This window comes from Meles meles, chromosome 7 (assembly GCF_922984935.1).
Source record: "Meles meles chromosome 7, mMelMel3.1 paternal haplotype, whole genome shotgun sequence".
Lineage (NCBI taxonomy): Eukaryota > Metazoa > Chordata > Mammalia > Carnivora > Mustelidae > Meles > Meles meles.
In genome coordinates this window covers 6,481,394-6,500,523 of record NC_060072.1, presented here as the reverse complement: position 1 = coordinate 6,500,523, position 19,130 = coordinate 6,481,394, and the positions used below count along the sequence as shown (strand labels likewise).

The 19,130-nt window shown below is 51.9% G+C and overlaps 1 protein-coding gene across 3 annotated transcripts in view; it reads right to left on the bottom strand.

Annotated features, from left to right (window-relative positions):
• TCF20 (transcription factor 20) overlaps positions 1 to 19,130 on the bottom strand; it is a 169,759-nt gene that overhangs the window by 45,700 nt on the left and 104,929 nt on the right. For all 3 annotated transcript variants that reach the window (XM_046011164.1, XM_046011163.1, XM_046011165.1), the window contains exon 2: positions 4,327 to 10,020. In XM_046011164.1, the coding sequence (XP_045867120.1) occupies positions 4,327 to 9,984 (5,658 nt within the window). In that variant the 5' untranslated portion in view covers positions 9,985 to 10,020. The remainder of the gene's footprint in view (positions 1 to 4,326; positions 10,021 to 19,130) is intronic.

The window sequence follows — 19,130 nt, the reverse complement described above, 5'->3', positions numbered from 1 at the left end:
CTCTCCTGGCAACACAACCCTGAACCTTGAAGGCCTTCATGTTCCTAAATGTACCAAACATGACTTTTACATGCCAAGTCCTATGTACGTCTGTTAAAGAGGCAAGTGCCTCTATCACGCCATCCACACCAGATCCGAGATCACCGTGGGCTCACATATATAATCAGACCAAGATGAACGAGCAGAAGTCAAAGTCAGACAAAACCAAAGACGACTGTACAGAAATGAATGGATTAAGTCCCACACTCAGAAAAGGAAGGACAGCAAAGGCCATCTGCTTGAACAGGAATGTTCTAGTTTTCCACAATTTTCGTAGTATGACACCTATAGGGAGGGAGCTACTGTCTCTCGAGGACTTCATATTATTCTGTTATAATATCATGCTTGTCAAAACACCTGATAAATACATGGGCCAAATGGATCTCTAATGAGATATATGTGGCCTTATCTCAACATGATAGGATTGGGCAGGCCTGTTAAGCGGACTGAAATTGAAAGCATCTGCTAAAACCTAAGATAAAACCAGACTCAGAGTGGCCTTGACAAATTGAAACAAAATCTATCAAATTAAATAAGAGAAGGCAAGTTAGTGTAATTTTAATTTGTTCTCAAGTACATCAGGAAAAGGAGAATATAAAGCTAGGGCAAATAAAACAGAAAAAGATCTTGTAGTCATAGTGGAACATCAGTCAGCTCGAAAAGGCAAAGAAGCATTTTTTTTAAAACCATTTTTAAAATCAGTGCATCCCTGAGCTGTACACTACCTGGGCGTGTGTGACTACAGCCAAGTCATCCTTTATCGTGAGGGTAAGGGGATGGTACTGTCTCTCCCTTCTCCCTTCCCATCTCACTCGGTGGCTTGTGGGAGTAAAACAGATGTGCGAGTGTACTGAGAAATTAAATTCAATATACAAAGCTAGCATTCTGTTCTAAAACGGGGATGTTACATAAACAGAACAGAATCGAGGGAAGAGAAAGTTTAGTAATTTTAAAGGGCCTGGCATCATGTGAGTACAATGTAAGGAAATAATCGTAAAGCTACCGTACAGAGATTTATCTAAGATTTGTCATGGAACAAATACAATGTTATATGTCAATTATATCTCAATTGAAAAGAAGAAAAGACTGGTCAACTGTTTGGGTTCTAAAACGTGTTATTAAAAGAGATGGCAGCATGTGAGCCCTGGGGGGGGGCCCCCAGAGAACCCAAAAATCTAGTTCAGAGCCTCTACTATACAGGAGCAGCCGAAGCACAAAAACACCTGCTTTTTTTTTGGGGGGGGGGGGACAGAGAGAGAGACCACACGTAGGCAGAGAGAGAGGAGGAAGCAGGCTCCCTGCCAAGAAGAGCGCCCGATGCGGGACCCTGAGATCATGACCTGAGCTGAAGGCAGAGGCTTAACCCACTGAGCCACCCAGGTGTCCAAAAAATACCTGCTTTTATATCTTTAACCTTTAAATGAAGTGTCCCAACTTTTTATCCCTTAAAACATGTAATTTGAAGTACTTTTGAAGTGGCGGAGGCTGGAATTAATATTTTAAAAAACAAAAACCACCTTCAATATTCTCTACCTAAATTGCTTCATGTCATCTTAACCACCCAGCTGACAATGCGGGGGGAGAAGGGGGATGGGCAAGAGAGAATGATTTATTCGTTTTCAGTATATCTGGTCTAATTGTAACATGCCAGATTTTACTCTGGGATCAAAGCTGACAAGTAGTAAGCTGAACTGTCACTTTCTGAGGACACAGATTCCCCATGAGTAATTTTAAAAGGCAGGCCTGTGGGTCACCAACCTTTCTGGGACAGAGGGGCCACCTGTGGTTTAGGGTGGTCACAGCGTTCTCAGGTGCCCCTACTTTCTATCAACTAGACCTGGACTGAGACGCAGGATTTAAGAATCTGGTGGGCAGGAGTCAGCCTGCTGATTACCAGTTACCAATTACTGCTACAGAATGTTCAACCGTTTACACACAGAAGTTACTCTGAGAGATATTAATAATATTCTCTGTTGAAATAAAGAAAACACTGGCAGATGGGCAGGGACACACACCTAAAATAACAAATAAACAAAACAAAGCAAACCACTAAATATGGCAGGCAGGCCACCAACTGGGGCGAGACGATGACTGATGGATTAGGGAGTACTCAGAACTGACTAAAGAATTCTGTACTTTAGGGTCTTAAATGCCATGTCCCTTTAAGACTTTTGCATTACGAGATGTCACCGTGTCTAAGAAGGCAATCTATTTCAAACCTGGGGATTGGGAGTGACTATGGGGATGGAGAGGGAAGGAAGGAGGGGAAAAAACTCACGTGGTGGGGGAGGGTCTTGGAGGGAAAGCAAGCTCCTCATGTGACTGAATTAGAATGTTTTAATATAAAAAGTATACAAACTTTATATTAACTAACATTTTTTTACTCTAGTTTATAGCTTTGACTTCCTTTTTATCAGACACTGTGATAAATTCTGGAAACAATGCGATGATAAAATAGAGTGCTTCCGGTGAAGCAAGCAAAAGAATAGTATAAAGTACCCCAAAATACTAGGGATCCTGGCTGATACGACCCTTCTTCGCTATGACTGAAAATCATCAGTATATTTGTCAAGTATGGTAAATTTTAAATATAAATTAACACATAAATCTCATGTCATTAAGCATCATAGACTGAATGTCCATTTCCACATCTTTTCCCTTCCCGCAAAGATAAAGGGATAAACTTATATGGCAACTTCATGAGGACACCAAGAACGAGAAAGGGAACACACACGAGAGATGTCCCCATTTCCGGACGCTGGAGATCAGACAAGGAGGGCACGACCCAGCAGTCTGAAAGGAGAGGAACGAGTGAGCGCAGCGTAGGGGCCACTAGAAGACCAGCCACTGCGGGGCCCAGAGCCGGGGAAGCAGGCGTCTCAGAAAGTGGGGCCAGAAACCAGGTCGTTGGCTCCAAACGTTAAGAGGAGCTAGTTCCCTAACCCAGCCCAATTCAAGCAGGTCCCCGCGACAGAGATGTTCAGAGGAGAAAGATGTTTTAAGAGTATCAGAAACGAAGATAAATAAATAAAAAGTTAGATGGTACAGCTGGACAGAGCGTGGAGAAATGAGAATAAAAAGGCAGAGAGAGAGAGAGAGAGAGAACCCGGGAGAGAAAAGGTAAAGCCAGAGGATCAATCCAGGAGGTACCTAATTCACAGTATTCCAGAAAGAACCAAGAAAACAGACGGAAGGAAATTATCCAAGAAACAACACAGGACAAACTTCCCACAAGCGGGACACAGGAGTTTACAGATGGCAAGAACTCCCAGTGGGGGCGGCACAGCAAATGAAAAGACCCACCCCAAGGGAAACCAAGAAGATCCTCACACCCTGCAGAGGAGAAAGGCAGTCCACACACTCACACCAAGGACCGAAAACCACCAACGGCCCTGTCCCCGCGACTGCAGCATGAGAAGCTCGATGCCAAGTTGGGCGCCAGGACTCTAAGACAGTGAGAGCAAACGATTTCAAATCTAGAATTCCATACCCAACCCTCAAGCAAACATGAGGATGGGACAGAGACCTATCCTCCCCCAAGACGAGGTCTCCAAGTATTTTTCCTCCCACGCACCCGTCTCGGGAAACTCCCCAGGGACAATGCACAGTGTTAAATGAGGGCGCAGACTAAGAAAGGCAAAGACAGGCGCAGACTAAGAAAGGCATTCGCTGGAATAAAGAAGGGAGTGACAATGACCACGAACACCCCAGGATAACAGTTAGGGCACCGACCTAAAGAATGAACATCCTGTTGTCAAGTCTGGATTAGAGCGGTGTGGTCCAAGAGAAGCCTAACATGAATGAGTAATTCCAGAGAAGGGAAGAGTTTGAGAGGAAAGGAAACAGAATCACAGTGTGCTCAGTAAGGATTACAGAGGCAGTGTTGAAAAATGGGAGAAAAGGACCGATAAATAAAACAACTAGCAGCAGAAGCTTATGGTGCGGAAACAGAGGAAGGCGGCAGAGCACTGGGCGGGCGGGTTCGGGGCGGGTTCGAGGCGGGTGGAGGGGCAACGCTCGCTCTGTCACGGGGCTGCCCCAGCACGACTCCGCCACCTAGGGCCCGCACTACCCATCAAAACAAGTTAAACAAATCTTCCAAATCACTTCATTTTCTGCCCTGTGGGCTTAGGGGCTCCAACCTGGGGGAACGACCAGCCGGACCGACGGGGGCTGGGGTGAGTGCAGGAGGGAGAGAGGGGAGCAGAAGGCGGGAAGAGGCAGGGGGAGCCCCCCCCCCCCCCCGCCCGCCGCCGGATTTGGGGGTGGGGGGGAGGGCACACTCACCATCTCTCTGGCTATTTCCAGCGCCTCCTGCAGGCCGTAGAGCCGGCCGCAGACCAGGTAGATTCCATTGGCCCAGAGAATACAACCCTCGTGGACCCAAAATTCATTGCTGTCAAGAGGTAGTTCAGGAATTTGTAACTCCAGCTCGGGGCCCCCTTCCGAAGTGGTGGGCACGGAGGGCTTCGAGTCCAAAGCAGTCTTGTCGCTGCTGCCCTCGGCGGTGGCCTTCTTACAGGGGAGCCCCCGGGCCAGGGAGCGAGGGCCGCCGCCGCCGCCGCCGCCGCCGCAGTCTTCCGAGCGGTGTCGCCGCTTAAACCTGGGGTGCGCGGCCAGGCTCCTCTGCTCCTTCTGCTGCTGCTCCTCCTCCTCCTCAGTGTCCGTCTTGGAGCCGTTCGAAGCGCTTTTGTGCCGCACTTTCACTCTGCTCTGCGTCTCGGCCGCCCGCTTCGGGGGCGGGTTCTTCGGGAGAGTGGCTGCATAATCTTGCGGGTAAAAGGGTCCAAAGAGGTCGCCCATGCTGCGGTAACTGGCCCACTTGCCGCACAGACAGCACACCAGGTGCCCCCTGACAGCAGACTCGGTCACCACGGGGCCCTGCAGCATGAAGGACGAGGCCGGCAGCGCCTTGCTTTCCGTGCTGCTGGGGGGCGGCGTCAGCGACCTCTGCCCCTTCCGACCCCTCACCAATTTGGTCTGCTCCTCCTCCTCGGCATTGATGATTGTACACACGGCTCCAAGTTCACACTTATTTACTACATGGATGTAAGGGAAAAAAGACTTGTTCTTGGCATCGGTTTTATCCAGTGGCTGGGTGGCATACTTTAGTTTGATCTCAGGTTCTTGGGGTTCCACGATGGGAACTGCTTGTTTGGTTTTCCGCTTCCTTGGCTGTGCCCCAGGCTTCCTCCTCTCCCGCCTTTGCCTCTGCTTTTTTGGCTTTGGCTCTCCATCCGCAGAAGCTTCTGGTATCTGAGGGGGCTGAGGGGGCGGAGGTGGCGGCTGCTGTTTCTTTTGCTTGTTCACACTACCGATGGGTCTCCCCTTCTTCTTTCCTGATGGAAAGTACCCCTTCGGGGGGAAACCCTCTTGTTTGGGGGAAATCGTCACTGTATCGTTCTCTTTCTCCTCAGCCTTGGGGTTTGCCTCAGGGGCCGACACGCCCGCTGGAGGTACATTCTTTGAGTCCGAGAAGATTAAGGGTGCAGTCCCACCAAGGGAACCGTCTGGTCTCCCCTGGTTACCCCCAGGCTTCTGTGAGGTCACAGATGTCATGGCGCCAGGGGGGTCCTTTCCAGCAGTGACCGTCTCCGGGTGCGTCTCGGTCTTCACTTTGTCGTCCCCACCGCCACGCCACTCCTCTGAAGCCCTTGGCAGGGGCTTTTCGATGTTCAGGTCCTGGCTTGTTGGACAGACCAGGTCAGACACCAGCTCACCTTTTCTCTTCTCCATCTCGGCATCCTGAACAGCAACGCTGCCACCTTCGGGAGGGCCACTCTTCAAAGACAGAATGTCATCGAGAGTGACCGTGTCCCCCCCGGCCTCCGCGCTGTTCGAGGACGCGCTCCTCCTGATGTTTGGGGACGTGATCTTCTGAACTATAGCTTCCAATTTCAAGCCCCGGCCTTTCCGAGGGGGCAGTATTTTGGTCTTAGCAGGACTTGTGAGGGTAACCGCAGGGCAGTTTCTGCTATCCGGACTTGGAAGGTCCTTGGAGGATTCTCTCTTCGGGATGGATTTGACATCCTGGCTGTGAGAGAGATGCGCGTAGGAATTGAACGCTCGGTCGGCGCCTTCTTTCGGTGGGTGAAGGAGGCGCCCTTTATCTTCCGTGTTACTGTTTTTCACATCCTGTGACTGCCTCTTGCTGGGAATGGGAGAGATAAAGGAACGCACCCGCCTCCGCATGATTAAGGGGTTTTGAGAAGAATGATCCTCTTGGCCCGGGAGCCTGAGCATAACATTACTGGGTTTGGACGACTGCGGCGTGTCGGCAAGCCCGTGTCCGTCGGTCTCATGGGGTGGCCCGTACCTCTTCTGATTGGACATTCCCGGAGGACCGCTGCTTTTGGCTGGAGAAGTCTGCCGGGAAAGATCCCAACAAGATTCTTGTTGTAACTTCTGGGAGCCATGCTTCAACTCGAGGCCTTTGTTAGACAGACCATCGGCAGATATGAGGCAGCGCCCCCCTTCCTGACCGCTGGGGTCATGGTAAGTCCCCATCGGTGGGCCATACATCATACCATCTTTGTCGTTTTTCAGAGGGCTCCGCACTCTGTCGAGAAACTGCTGCTGCCTCGGGCTCTTCCGTGGTCCCTCCTGCCTGTGCTGTGCGGCGGCGATCACTCCCTGAGCAGGGCTGCTGCTCCAGTCTTTGTACTCCTCTTGCTGCTGTTGGTACATCTGTCTCTTATAATGGAGCTGAGAATTCAAACCTGCACTGGGGTCCCCATAAGCATGAGCCCGAGTGTTGGCGTGGTAAGCAGAGGCCAGGCTTTCTGAGTTGGGAGAGAAGGGAGCGTGTAAAGAACTCCGGTTGGCCCGCTCCGAAAAGGTCATGTGTGGGTTCATGTGATGAGGGTCTCCCCCTGGGCCTCTGCTCCTCCCAGGAGACATCTTCAGTTTTTCTGAGAAGTCATGATACTGCGAAGGGGACCGACCCCTCATGCCCTCCCGGCCACCGACTCTGCCAGGAACCCGCCGCATCGGCGTGGGTCTGCTGTCTTGGGGGCCGTAGTCTGAGATGGAATCGTGAGCTGCTCCAGGACTGGCGTTGCCTCGGTAAGACTCGTGCTTGATGCTGGCAGGATGGCAGTGGTCTCCGGATTTCTTGTTGTTGAAGCTAGCTTGAGATTTGGACTGTTCAAAGTCTTCTTCTTTTATCTGCCCGCTCTGGGATTTCAGCTTTGCTTCCATGGATACCAATCCACCGGGAAGAATGACCGACTGACTTAAACTTGGATTGAGCCGATCGCTCCTCCCAAGTCTGGTGTCGGTACCCATGTGTCCAAGTGAGTGAGCCCCCGGGTCCCTGACAATCTGTCTTAGTGGAGAAATGTCACAGATCACGGATCTTCTTTCAGAGAGGGAACCCCCGGGCTCATGGGCCGATGACTGCGGCTCTATTTCAAACTTTCTGGGAATCGGATAGTCGGCCAAATTGATCTGTTTCATTTCGGGAGCCGTGCCGCTTGACTTCCTTTCCCAAGGGCCCCAGTGCGGGTTTTCTAATAGGGACCCGATGCTCTTGTTCAAGAGGCCCCTGCTAGCTAACTCATTGGTTTGACTGACTAAGACATTAGGCCTCGTGGCTGCTTCCAGGCCCCCCGCCATGCCCTGGTGCTCCTGCGCGCTCCTGGAGTACCTCCTGTCCGGGTGGTGGTGGTAGCCCTGAAGCACCTCCTGCAGCAGGCTGGGGAACTTCTCGTTCCTCCCCTTGCGCTCCCCGTGGCCAACGAAGTCCCCCTTATCTTGTCCTGTAGGGTACTGAGGAAAGCTACTGACGTTTCTCGGCACGGCTGACCCGAAACTGTCTTTGTAACTATAGCGCAGGCTGCCAGGAGATTTGCTGGGCTCACTCCTGCCTATAAAACCGGGGCCTACTGCCGAGTGCCCCCCCTGGCCGTTTCCCTCTCCATTGTGGTTGGAGTTACTATCTACGTTCTTGTTTCCTTTGCTCCCTCCCCCCGGGGGCTCTGGCTGTGGGACCGATGGGTGACTGGTCTCCTTTGGCCCTCCAGCGCTGGGCGGCCTCTGCGTGGCTGCGGGATCCTCCTCCTGGGCGCCTTTATCTTGTGCACCAGGTTTTTCCACCCGACCTGTCATGGCTTCCCGGGAGACAATCACCCCAACGGTCTTCTCGTTGACTTTGGGGTTGCCCTCGGACGACAGTGGTGTGTCCTTAGCACCAGGCGAGGCAGCCTCTTCTCTGGCCGCGGGACTGGCACTGAGTCTGGGGGCCTCGCTCTGAGCGCCCTGCGCCGGGGAGGAGCCGGCTTTCTCGGAGGCCCCGCCCTTATAGGTGGTGTCGGAGCTGGTGCTCTGGCCACTGAGCTGCCTCACCCGCTCGCCTTGGTCCTCGGAGCTGCTGGAGCAGCCTCCGTCCAGCGACTCGGCCATGGGGGACTTGAGCTGTTCCTCGGGCTGGGAGGAGCCTTCGGAATTTGTGCAGCTGTCCGCCTTCTTCGAAGAGGAGGAGGGCCTCTTGGAGGTCTTCTTCTGCGGTGTCAGGGCGTCGGAAAGTAGCATGTGCTGAACGGTATTAGGAAGATTGGCCACTTGCGTACTCAGGGCACTCAAACTACTCAGCCCGGGGTCTGTCAGGCGCTTTTCCGGCACTCCTTCTAGGCCAAACCCTTTGAAGCCTGCAGCGTGCGAATTAGGGCTAGGCATCATGGAGGGCGTCGGGCTCAGCTGGGGCATTAGCTGTAAAATTCGGTTTCTGGAACCCATGGGCACGCTGCCTTGCCCACACTGGAGGTTCTCCCCGCTCTGCATCAGGGGGGACGGGGTGGAGCTGCAGCTCGGAGACTGCACCACAGAGGCCGCGGGGGAAGGGTTGGAGATGGGGCTGAAGTTCTGGTGGAACTGCATGGGCGACCGCACCGGAACCTCGGGCTGGCTGTACTGCCCCACCGGGGCCTGCAGGGGCAGCTTGGTGGCGGTGTTCGTGTACTGCATCACGTGCTGCGGCGGGGGCTGCGGCGGCTGCGCGGGCGCCTGCCCCTGCTGCGTCCCCTGCGGGATCTTGGCCGGCTCGAAGCCCTTCACAGACTGAGGCGGATAGCTGTAGTTGGACTGCGGGCCGTACGCCTGCGCGTTAGAACCCACGCCGTGTCCCTCGTACTGGGACCCCGCGTTCACGCTGTAACTGCCGTCGTAGCTCTGGCCGGACTGGCTGAAACGCTGCGGCGAAGGGAAGGAGGAGGACGAGGAGGCGGCAGAGGACTGGTAGTGCTGGCCGAACTGACCCACCCGCAGCTGGTAGCCGGAAGCGGAGGACGGCAGCGTGGAGGGCCGCTGCATCGGCTGCAGATGGGACGACGCGGACGCCGGCTGCCCGGTGGCCTGCGGCAGAGGCTGGTGGGACTGGTAGAGCTGCTGTCTCAGCTGCTGCTGCTGCTGCTGCTGCTGCTGCTGCTGCTGGCTGGAGGCCTGCTGCTGGTACTGCGCGCTCCCTGGAGAGAAAGGCCCCGTGTAATCCTGCTGATAGTGAGACACCCCGCCGAGGGCCGAGTGCTGGGCTTGAAACTGGCCCACGTGCCCCTCGCTCCCATACTGATTGCCAAAGCTGCTCCCCTGGGGCGGTCCGTAGCTCTGCACAGGCCCCGAAGGCCTTCGCTGAGGTGGCTGCGGGGTTCCTGCGGTCACAGGGTCTTTGCTGCCTGCCATGTAGTAGAAGTCTCCAGCCTCTTTCCTGAAGCCCTGGTAGCCCTGGTGGCCAGAGGTGTCGCTAGCCATCGCTGCCGCAGCTGCCGATCCTCGTCGCCCACCACCGCTGCTGCTGCTGCTGCTGCTGCCGCCGCCGCCTGCACCCCCAAAATTCTGGAACATCTGGGCCTGACGCGGGCTGAACTCTTCTATCCGGGATGAGCTGTGTACCTCCTGCGGGTAGCTCTGCTGGTCTCCGTGGTAACTGCTTTGCTCCCGGAAGGACTGCATACTGTTCAGCAGCACGGCAGCAGGCCAACAGCCCTCCTGGAAATGGAAGAGGAGAGAGAAAAATATCAGACACGCATCTCCTCCGCACAAAGAAAATCAAGTCTGGGTGATGGAGGGGAGACGATAATTCAGATGCCCAGATGAAGGGGACCGGTTTGAATTTCCTTTCATTTTTTTGTCCTGTCCATTTCTGAAAGTGCCAAGAAGCAGAGAAATGGCCTCAATGGTGAGGCAGAAGTCTATGGGAGTATGAAAAGAAACATTCTGAGTAAATACAAATTTGGTACAGAAAAAAACAAAACAAAACACCCCACCTCATTATTAAATAAATGAGCCCCCAACACCCAACTGGGCTAAAATATGGGGCTGTGCTATTACTGTTAATTAAAAAAAACCAACAATTTTTAAGTCAATCTTCCAGTTATGCTGGGGAGGTTGAAAAAAAAACACTTTCATCTATTGGCTTTCCTGTATTAGCCTGATCACTGGACTAAGGTCTCAAATAATGACGAGGCAGTCCCTCCACTGGCTGTCCCCGCCCTCCCTGACTTTTGAGAAACAGAATTCACCCGGGGAACAGAAATCAGGCTCTCATGTCCAAATGCACGTTAGTGCAGATTTCCTGTAATTATCTACTACCTGTGAGGACTGGCGATCCCAGGCCACTCAAGTCTTCTCACTACCTGGATGGCTCACCAATCCGCACAGACCTAGGGCTTAATCTCTTTCCTGACCCGTAACTGTGTGCAAGGCAGTCCTCCCTTCAACCATCTATCCTTAACTCCCAAGGACAAAGGACGAAGCAGCAGAAGCAAACACAGCAGTGACCGTTCTTTCAGGTTTTTCTGGAGGGTGCGAGAAGTTCTGGCACCTCTAACGCCCACATAGTGTTTTATCTGCCAATCTAGTATTCGCAGAGTTATTATTGGCCATTACTGTGAAAGACGGAACTGTAACAGTTGCTTTGGAGGATAATACGAGACATGGAGGAAAAGAAAAATTCATCAAGCTAGGACTTAGACGCTTCCCAAAGCCGTCTGATTGGGTCGACACTTTGCATTACCTTTGCTAATGTAATTAGCATATAATGTACCACTCCTCTTAGAAAATTAATCAAGAGATAATTTTATTTTGCCTTTTGCCTGGGCCTACCTCCTTCTCAGAGTCAGCTGAGTAGAACATGGCCAAACTGCTATAAAAGCCTTTAAAATCAATTATTTAAAAAAGAAGTGGCGAGAAGTGCCTGTGTGGTTCAGTCAGTTAAGTGCTCGGCTCTTAGTTTCGGCTCAAGTCATCATCTCAGAGCTGTGAGGTCGAGCCCCATGTCAGGCTCCAGGCTGGGTATGGAGCCTGCTTAAGTGTCTCTCTCATCCTCTCCCTCTGCCTCCCCCACCCCCCACCAAAAAAAAGTTGTGAAATAACTACAGGTTAGGGTGAGTTAGGACAGAGTTTTACTCTGTAAAACTTACTAAGTTTGGCTTACTAAGCTAGCATAAACTTGCTGGCAAGAAAGTCAGTGACCCTTTTAAAAGGTAAGCTAAGGGGCGCCTGGGTGGCTCAGTGGGTTAAAGCCTCTGCCTTCGGCTAGGGTCATGATCTCAGGGTCCTGGGATTGAGCCCCGTGTGGGGCTTCTCTGCCCAGCGGGGAGCCTGCTTCCCTTCCTCTTTCTCTGCCTTCCTCTCTGCCTACTTGTGATCTCTATCTGTCAAATGAATAAATAAAATCTTAAAAAAAAATAAAATAGAAGGTAAGCTAAATTCCTTATCTCCAACCCCAACAGGGGCTCCCCCTCTCATTCAAGTGAAGCTGCTTTTGGGGGCCCTGTCTCCACCCCATTATCTCTCTGACCTCCTGCCCCTGCCACGCTCTGCTCTAGTCCTGCTGTGTCCTGCTCCTGGGAGCACCAGAGGCATTTCTAGAGGACTTCTGCTCCAGCCTGCGATGTGCTTCCTGGCAGCAGCACGGCTTGCCCCCTTCCTTCTCTCGTCTCTGGGCAGATGTCAACAGACTGGGAGGGCCTCCCCCGGCCATCTTAGCCACAACAGCTCCCTCCACATGGCTCTCCCCATCGCCCTCCCCAGCACTTGGTCGGATGGACACAGATGGGCTACTTGAATACTGTCCGTCTTCCCACCCCCACTAGAATGTCAGCTTCCCAAAGGCCGGAGACTTCGTGCCTTGCTGTAACCCTCATGTCACCAGAATGGCGAAGAGCGCACGGCAGGCATTCGGGGAACCCGCAAATGGCATAAGAACTGTGCTTGAGAGAACTAGGCTAGAACGTACCTACTCAGAGGTGGTGGTGTGGTGGGGAGATGAGAGGGCTGAGCAAGGGAAAACAGAACATGATCGATCTAAAAGCAGAGCTGGAGGATGCTAACGCCCTGCCTGAAAAATCCTCCAGGCCCAGTTCCAAGGGAAAAAGCCCAACTTGAATCTACAGGAGAGCCCTAAAGAGGCTTTAGAGAGTAAACGTGGGTCATGGCCGAAGACGGTCCGTTACCTCCAAACTCAGAGCGCTGCCCCACTTCGTCCTGAAATACCTTCAGTCTAAAATAGCTAGACCAGAGTCTGCTACTTTGATATTAAGTTTGATTACATAATCACATGACCCCAAATCATCTTTCAACATTCCAGTACAAATCATCTCAGAAGCTAAAGGAAACCGCTTCTCATGTCCTCAGAATGGCTCTGCGACAGACTTGACTGCTCTTCTCCGTGCTCCAGCGACTCTGCCCGGCAAAGACGGCGGCTCACGGAGAGCCCGTCCGGTACAGCAGCCGCCCTTCACATGCACTGTCACTGGCCCTCACCGTATGGACGTCCTCGCTTTACAGATGACGAGACCAAAGCACGGAGCTCGCCAGGCTGCTGAGCAGCAGGCCCCTCGGGTCCTGTTCCTAATGCGGCACTACCCAGAGGATCCGGGATGCGGTCAGCACCAGCTGCCACCGGGCCCGTCAGAGGTCGGCCTTAAAACTGGGCGGCCACCAACAATGCTTCTCGGCGTGTCCCTTCTCTGCCCCCCCCACCCTTCACCAGGACCTTCCCCACTATTCCCAGCACTGCCAGAAACACTGTGTCGCAGAGGCATGTCCCGTTTGTGGTGTGCCTCTATCTGGCTCTCGGGGCCGGTGGCCTCCTCTGCACGATGGAAAGCGGTTGAGATGGGTTATGGGGGACAAAAAGACTAAATCTGGAAGTTTTAGTTAAACTAAAAGCTTTCTCAACTCAAGAGATAACCTCTCCACAAATAAATACTTTATATGTTGTTTAATTAAAGCCTTCCGTAAATAAAATCAGGCTTCTGAAAATCTGTGTGTATAAACAACGTCACTTGCTCCAAATTTTTCCTCAGCAGGAGCTTCTAAGAGCTGAAGAGCAGTTTTCCACCAGCCAGTCCCACCGCATGCCGCCTGGTCCCTGGGAAACCCTAGCGGCACAGGGGCAGACAGCAGACATTTGGGTATGATTTTTCAGAGGCCTGTCCTCAGCCCTTCTCTGGAGGTTCCCTGTCCTGCCGGATGCCCTTCTCCGTCTTATAGTTTTGGTTTATGGACCCGACGAAAAAGAAGAAAATCCCAGCCAAATACTCCCCGCAAGGCACAGGTCACGCTAAATATTTAGTATATAGGAAGGATCCGGTCACAAGAAAGTGAACGCAAGTTCATCTGTTTGAGAAGTTCCACGTACAGCAATCAGGAAAACCAAGTATACCAGGAACGGAAAATGTCAGCCCAGAGTAGCTGTAATTTTAGTATTAGCATTATAAAATAAACTACTAATAGAGATCATTCCAATACGAGCCTATCATTTTAAAAAAGCAAATATAGTTAGTTTTGAAGCATCGTGATTATTTACGACAAGCGCCTGAATTTCCTTGTTTGAAAGAATACAGACGTGGCTGAAGAAAGTTTGACGCTCCAAAGGAAGTCAGTCACCCATGAGGAATTTGTGTACGCACTCTGAAGGGAGGTTTCCCAGTGCACCTCCCTCCCAACTCTCCCTTTCCCTGACTTCCCCCTTTTCGATTTTGTTTTCCTAGGTTTCCGAATGGTTTCAGAGGGTTGTGGAGTTGACTAGCAAGGTCCCAAACTTACTGCCTTTATGCTCACAGCCTGGGTCCACACACCGACCTCGCGGCGACCACAGCGTCTGCCCCTGGCCTGCTCTCCACCCCATCACAGGGCCCACGACTGCACGCCACCTTACAGAAGACAAGAGCGGCTCCCGTTGTCCTCCTTTCTTCACCTGCCCAACACTATCCCACTCCCCAGTCCACTCTTCTCTACAAGTTCTCCAAACTGTCCTCAGCACAGGTTCCCCTCCACGATCTTTTTAAGCACCTGTCTCCTCTTTCAGTTCAGGCTTAAGCACTGTTTTTCTGCTTCTTCTCCTTCCTCTACTTGAAAAAATGCTTCACCTCCCAAGATAAAAACATGCCCTATGCTTCCAGTTAGGGCCTCAGTCTGGTGGATTATTCTGTGTGTCCTCCAGCCTCCCTCCTCACCCACCTCCGTCCTGCTCCATGTCCCGGGAGGGGCCGCAGTAGGGACCCCAAGAGGCCCCAGTGCCCCCGGCTTCTGTCCCCGCCTGGTTGGGAAGAGCAGGGAAGAGGCAGGAAGAGAGCTGGGGACAAGGGAGAGGGATGTGCCATCTGAGCTCCAACCCTCAGTTGCTGCGGATGGCCGACCTGGTGCACCGATGGCCACGCCCCCTTTGGGGAAACCTAACAGTCACTTTCACCAGGAATTTCTCCCAGTTCCTAGGAACTGCTTCCTCCTCTTGTCTTTCAGGCCCAGGGAGTAACTGCTGCCACTGGCCCAGGAGGCCCCGCCTTCCCCACTGGGGCCCCCACCCCTGCTCACCCCTTGGCGAAAAGTCCCAATTCTGAACCGTGGTCAGCTTGGCGTCGTGACGACCCTCCTTCTAAGCCCTCCTCCGCAGATCAGAGGCTGGGAGCTACTTCCCATAAACTTCTTTCCAGCACAGATGCAAAGAGCACAAGAGAGATTTGAAAACCAGAAGAAAAAGGAGACGCTGGTGGCCCCAGAGGGAGCTGCACCAGCAGACGCAGACGCTTGGCGGCTTCCGACAGCTCCCGAGAACCACTCACTGTGGTCCCGCAGCCTGAGCTTGTGCCTGTCGGGCACAGCTTCCCTGACCTTCTCAAACCCCCGTTCTTCTGACAGTGGGATAAACCCTTATTTCCTCTATCAAAACTCTCCATACCTGGAACAGAAAGCCTCCTTCTCCGGAATGATACAATTAAATGCTCCTCAAATTACCTTGCTTGAGTGTGCCATCTGCTTCCTACAGGACCCTGACTAATATAGTTCTTCTCTTATTCCCGGGATTTCAGAGTAGGATATTATCACTTGGAGAGTGAGAGACTTCTTTTTCATGCAATATGGCATACCAGAGGAACTAAAAAACAAAACACCTAGAAATGTCAGAAAAAAATGCACAGCCAAGCTGCAAGAAAGAAATGCCCAGGGTTCAAAACTGGATGGGATACCAGAAACAGAGAGGCAAGCAGGTGCTGGGCTCTGGCCGCCAGGGATGGGGTGGCGGGGTGGGGTGGGGGGGGGTCCGCGGCACTTACCAACCACATGGCTGTGGTTCTAGGGCCCGTGCAGGGCCAGAAGACAAGGCCTCCGGCCCTCTTTAGGTAGTAGTGGGGGGACAGAACAGTCACTTGTGGCTAGAATAATTTCTATAAAGATGACAAAATGTATTTATTCTTAGGCTGTCACCAACTCACTTTCAGTGACAAAAATGTTCTTTCCTCAACTGACCTAACTTCCCGTCCTCCAGGAAAGCCACAATCAGCTCTCAGCTGTCCCAAGCAAGAACTCATCTCCTCCTGTAACCCTTTAAGATGTCACCGAACTGCGGCTTCTCCGCGTCCTGCATTGGCGCTTCACCGCCCCAGCCCCTTGTCACCACAGCTTTCATCTTTCTGGGGAGTCACAGCTCCGCAAGTTCTCTTTCGCGGCACCAGTCACCCGGGACAGCTTTTCTTCACCCAAGTCTTGACAGTGTTCCCCTCCCCACATGCCCTGCAGCCCTCTGGCGTCTTCCCAACCCAACTTCTGCTCCTCTCCACCGGCTCCCACAGACTGCTCAGTCCCCTCCGGGCCGCCTGCCGTTCTCACCACAAAGCCTTCTCTGAAGCATCCCCAGGTCCAAAAATTCCTTCCCCCTTTGTCAGTCACATGGCTCTCGGAACCTTAAGGGCCCCGGAAACGTGATCTTCTCTACAACTCTTCCTTAAAAACAGAATTCTCTGGCTTTTCTCTGCTCAGTGAAAACAAACGTAGTAAAGTATATCTGCCTTTAATCACGGCCTAAGGTACGTGCTACTAATGTGGTAACAGCTACCATCGGTCCTATGTGTCACCCGCTGCGTGGCTTTATGGGTATTTCAACTTCTCACAGATGAGGAAACAAAAAACAGATAAATGGCAGAATCTGCCGGAGGTCACTCTTCTGGGATAAACTGGAACGGACAGGCTACAACTCAGTACTGAAGCCCATATTCATTCTTTCTTTCTTTTTTTTTTTTTTGAAGGTATGGGAACCAGAAGCTTGACTTCTGCAACCACCAACATCTTTTTTTTTTTTTTTTTTTAATATTTTATTTATTTGACAGAGACTGAGATCACAAGTAGGCAGGGAGGCAGGCAGAGAGAGAGGAGGAAGCAGGCTCCCCGCGGAGCAGAGAGCCCGATGTGGGGCTCGATCCCAGGACCCTGAGATCATGACCTGAGCCGAAGGCAGAGGCTTTAACCCACTGAGACACCCAGGCGCCCCCCATATTCTTTCTTTCACTGCAGCACAAATTCGGCAAGGAGCACCCAAATCCGGGTTTTTAAAAAACCTGACAAACACTTGTGCCAGATTTACGACACCGCACAGCTCTGTCCCGTTCACTACAGACCTGGCACAAGCCCTATACTGGGCCAGGCACTGCACACACGTTGATTTTGTTTTTTTTCTTTTAGTAACACTGATTCTCATCTACTTTTTTTGGTAAGATTTTATTTATTTGACAGAGACTGAGATCACAAGTAGACAGAGAGGCAGGCAAAGAGAGGGCGAAGCAGGCTCCTCACTGAGCAGAGAGCCTGATGCGACACGAGGCCTGACCCCAGGACCCCGAGATCATGACCTGAGCCGAAAGAAGGTAGAGGCTTAACCCACTGAGCCACCCAGGCGCCCCTGCACACACGTCAATGCAGTTCACCCTCGCCATGTGCTGAGAAGCATTACTGGTCCTTCCTGTAAACTGAGGCTCAGAGATGAGAACAAGCGACACATTCCTCATAAACGGAGAGGTGAGATATGGAATGCTCACCCCTAACACCCCGTCTGTATTCTGGCAGAAGCCTGCCTTGACCCAGCAGCAAGACAGTAACAAACTGGGAAGCATTTTAAAAAGAAATCTTGAAATTTGCTCGGAGTTCACGGTCTGGATCTATCCGTGCTGTTTTAGGTTATGTGCAATCGTGGGATCTTCCTAAGGAGACTGATCCGGCACAAAGACTTGCCCAGTGACTGGGTATTTCAAATTCTATATCCCGTCTGCAGAGTTGCAGAGTCTGGATTTTTCCCGGTGGCCGACAGATCTCAGTACGTCAGGCCTTCAGAATAAGGGGCGGCGCCGGCAGTACTCGCTGACCGGCTCCCGGCGGAGAAGCCCAGAGAGCAGCTTACGGAACCGACTCAGTCAGAATGTGCAAGGCAGCTATCCAGAGGAAAGGAAACCCACCAGAGTGCTACAGATCAAAAAAGTCTGCTCTCTGAGGGTCCAAACCTGTATTATATTAAGCATGTACGATAAAAAATATCCATCTTCAACCGTGACCAAATTAATGCCAGCAAAAACTAGAGGCACAAATTTATATTTATCAATTTTCCCCCCAAAATTGAGATGATACCCCATCTGGTGAGATTAGGATGAAGCTGGTACAAACAGTCAGAAAAGCAGTGTACATTACTACAACTTTTAAAAAAAGGAATTTGGTTAATAGAAATATTGGTATTTTTGACCTACGTAATTCTGTTTACTAGATTTTTATCCTAAGGAAATCTCAAAACAAACAAGCGAAAACCAAAGTACCAACCTATTGACTCCAGGGATCTCTACAAAAAGAAAAGAGGCAGGGGAGAGTGAAGAGAAAAATCCTGCTCTCCGGGCTCCCACCCTGCAGCCACGGAGGCTGGCTGGGACGGCCCACCGGGGGCCACACTCCTTTGGACAACCTAAATTCTGGCAAGAACCTAATTCTTTATCATTTGAAAATTACTAAGCAGAGTGCGGTAAATCCACTTAACAAAACAGTACACACTGGTCAGAAACAACTGTGCGGACATGCGCACCGTCCACGGTCCAGTGCGGAAGAGCAGTGTGCACAGGCACACCTCGGAGAAGCCGCGGTTTGGGTTCTGATAAAGCAAGTCCAGTGACTGTTTTACCCAGTGCGTGTGAAAGCGATGGCCATACTCTACTGTAGCCTGAAGTGCGCAACAGCACGGTGTCTGAAGAAACAATGTCTAGGGGCACCTGAGCAGCGCAGTCGGTTAGGCGTCCGACTCTTGGTTTCGGCTTAGGTCATGATCTCGGGGTTGTGCGATCGAGCCCTGTGTCGGGATCCGTGCTCAGTGTGGAGTGTACTTCTCTCGTTGTCCCTCTCCCTCTTCCTCTGCCCCTGCCCTAGGGCTCTTGCCCACTCTCAAATAAATAAATCTTTAAAAAATAAAAATTAAAAAAACGATGTATGCACCTTAATAAAAAATACTCTTTTTTTTTTTTTTTTTTTTTAAAGATTTTATTTATTTGACAGAGAGATCACAAGTAGGCAGAGAGGCAGACAGAGAGAGAGGAGGAAGCAGGCTCCCTTCGGAGCAGAGAGCCCGATGCGGGGCTCGATCCCAGGACCCTGAGATCATGACCTGAGCCGAAGGCAGTGGCTTAATCCACTGAGCCACACAGGCGCCCCAATAAAAAATACTCTTAAAAAATGCTAACCAGGGGCGCCTGGGTGGCTCAGTGGGTTAGACCTCTGCCTTCAGCTCAGGTCACGATCTCAGGGTCCTGGGATCAAGTCCCGAGTTGGGGACTCTGCTTGGCAGGGAGCCT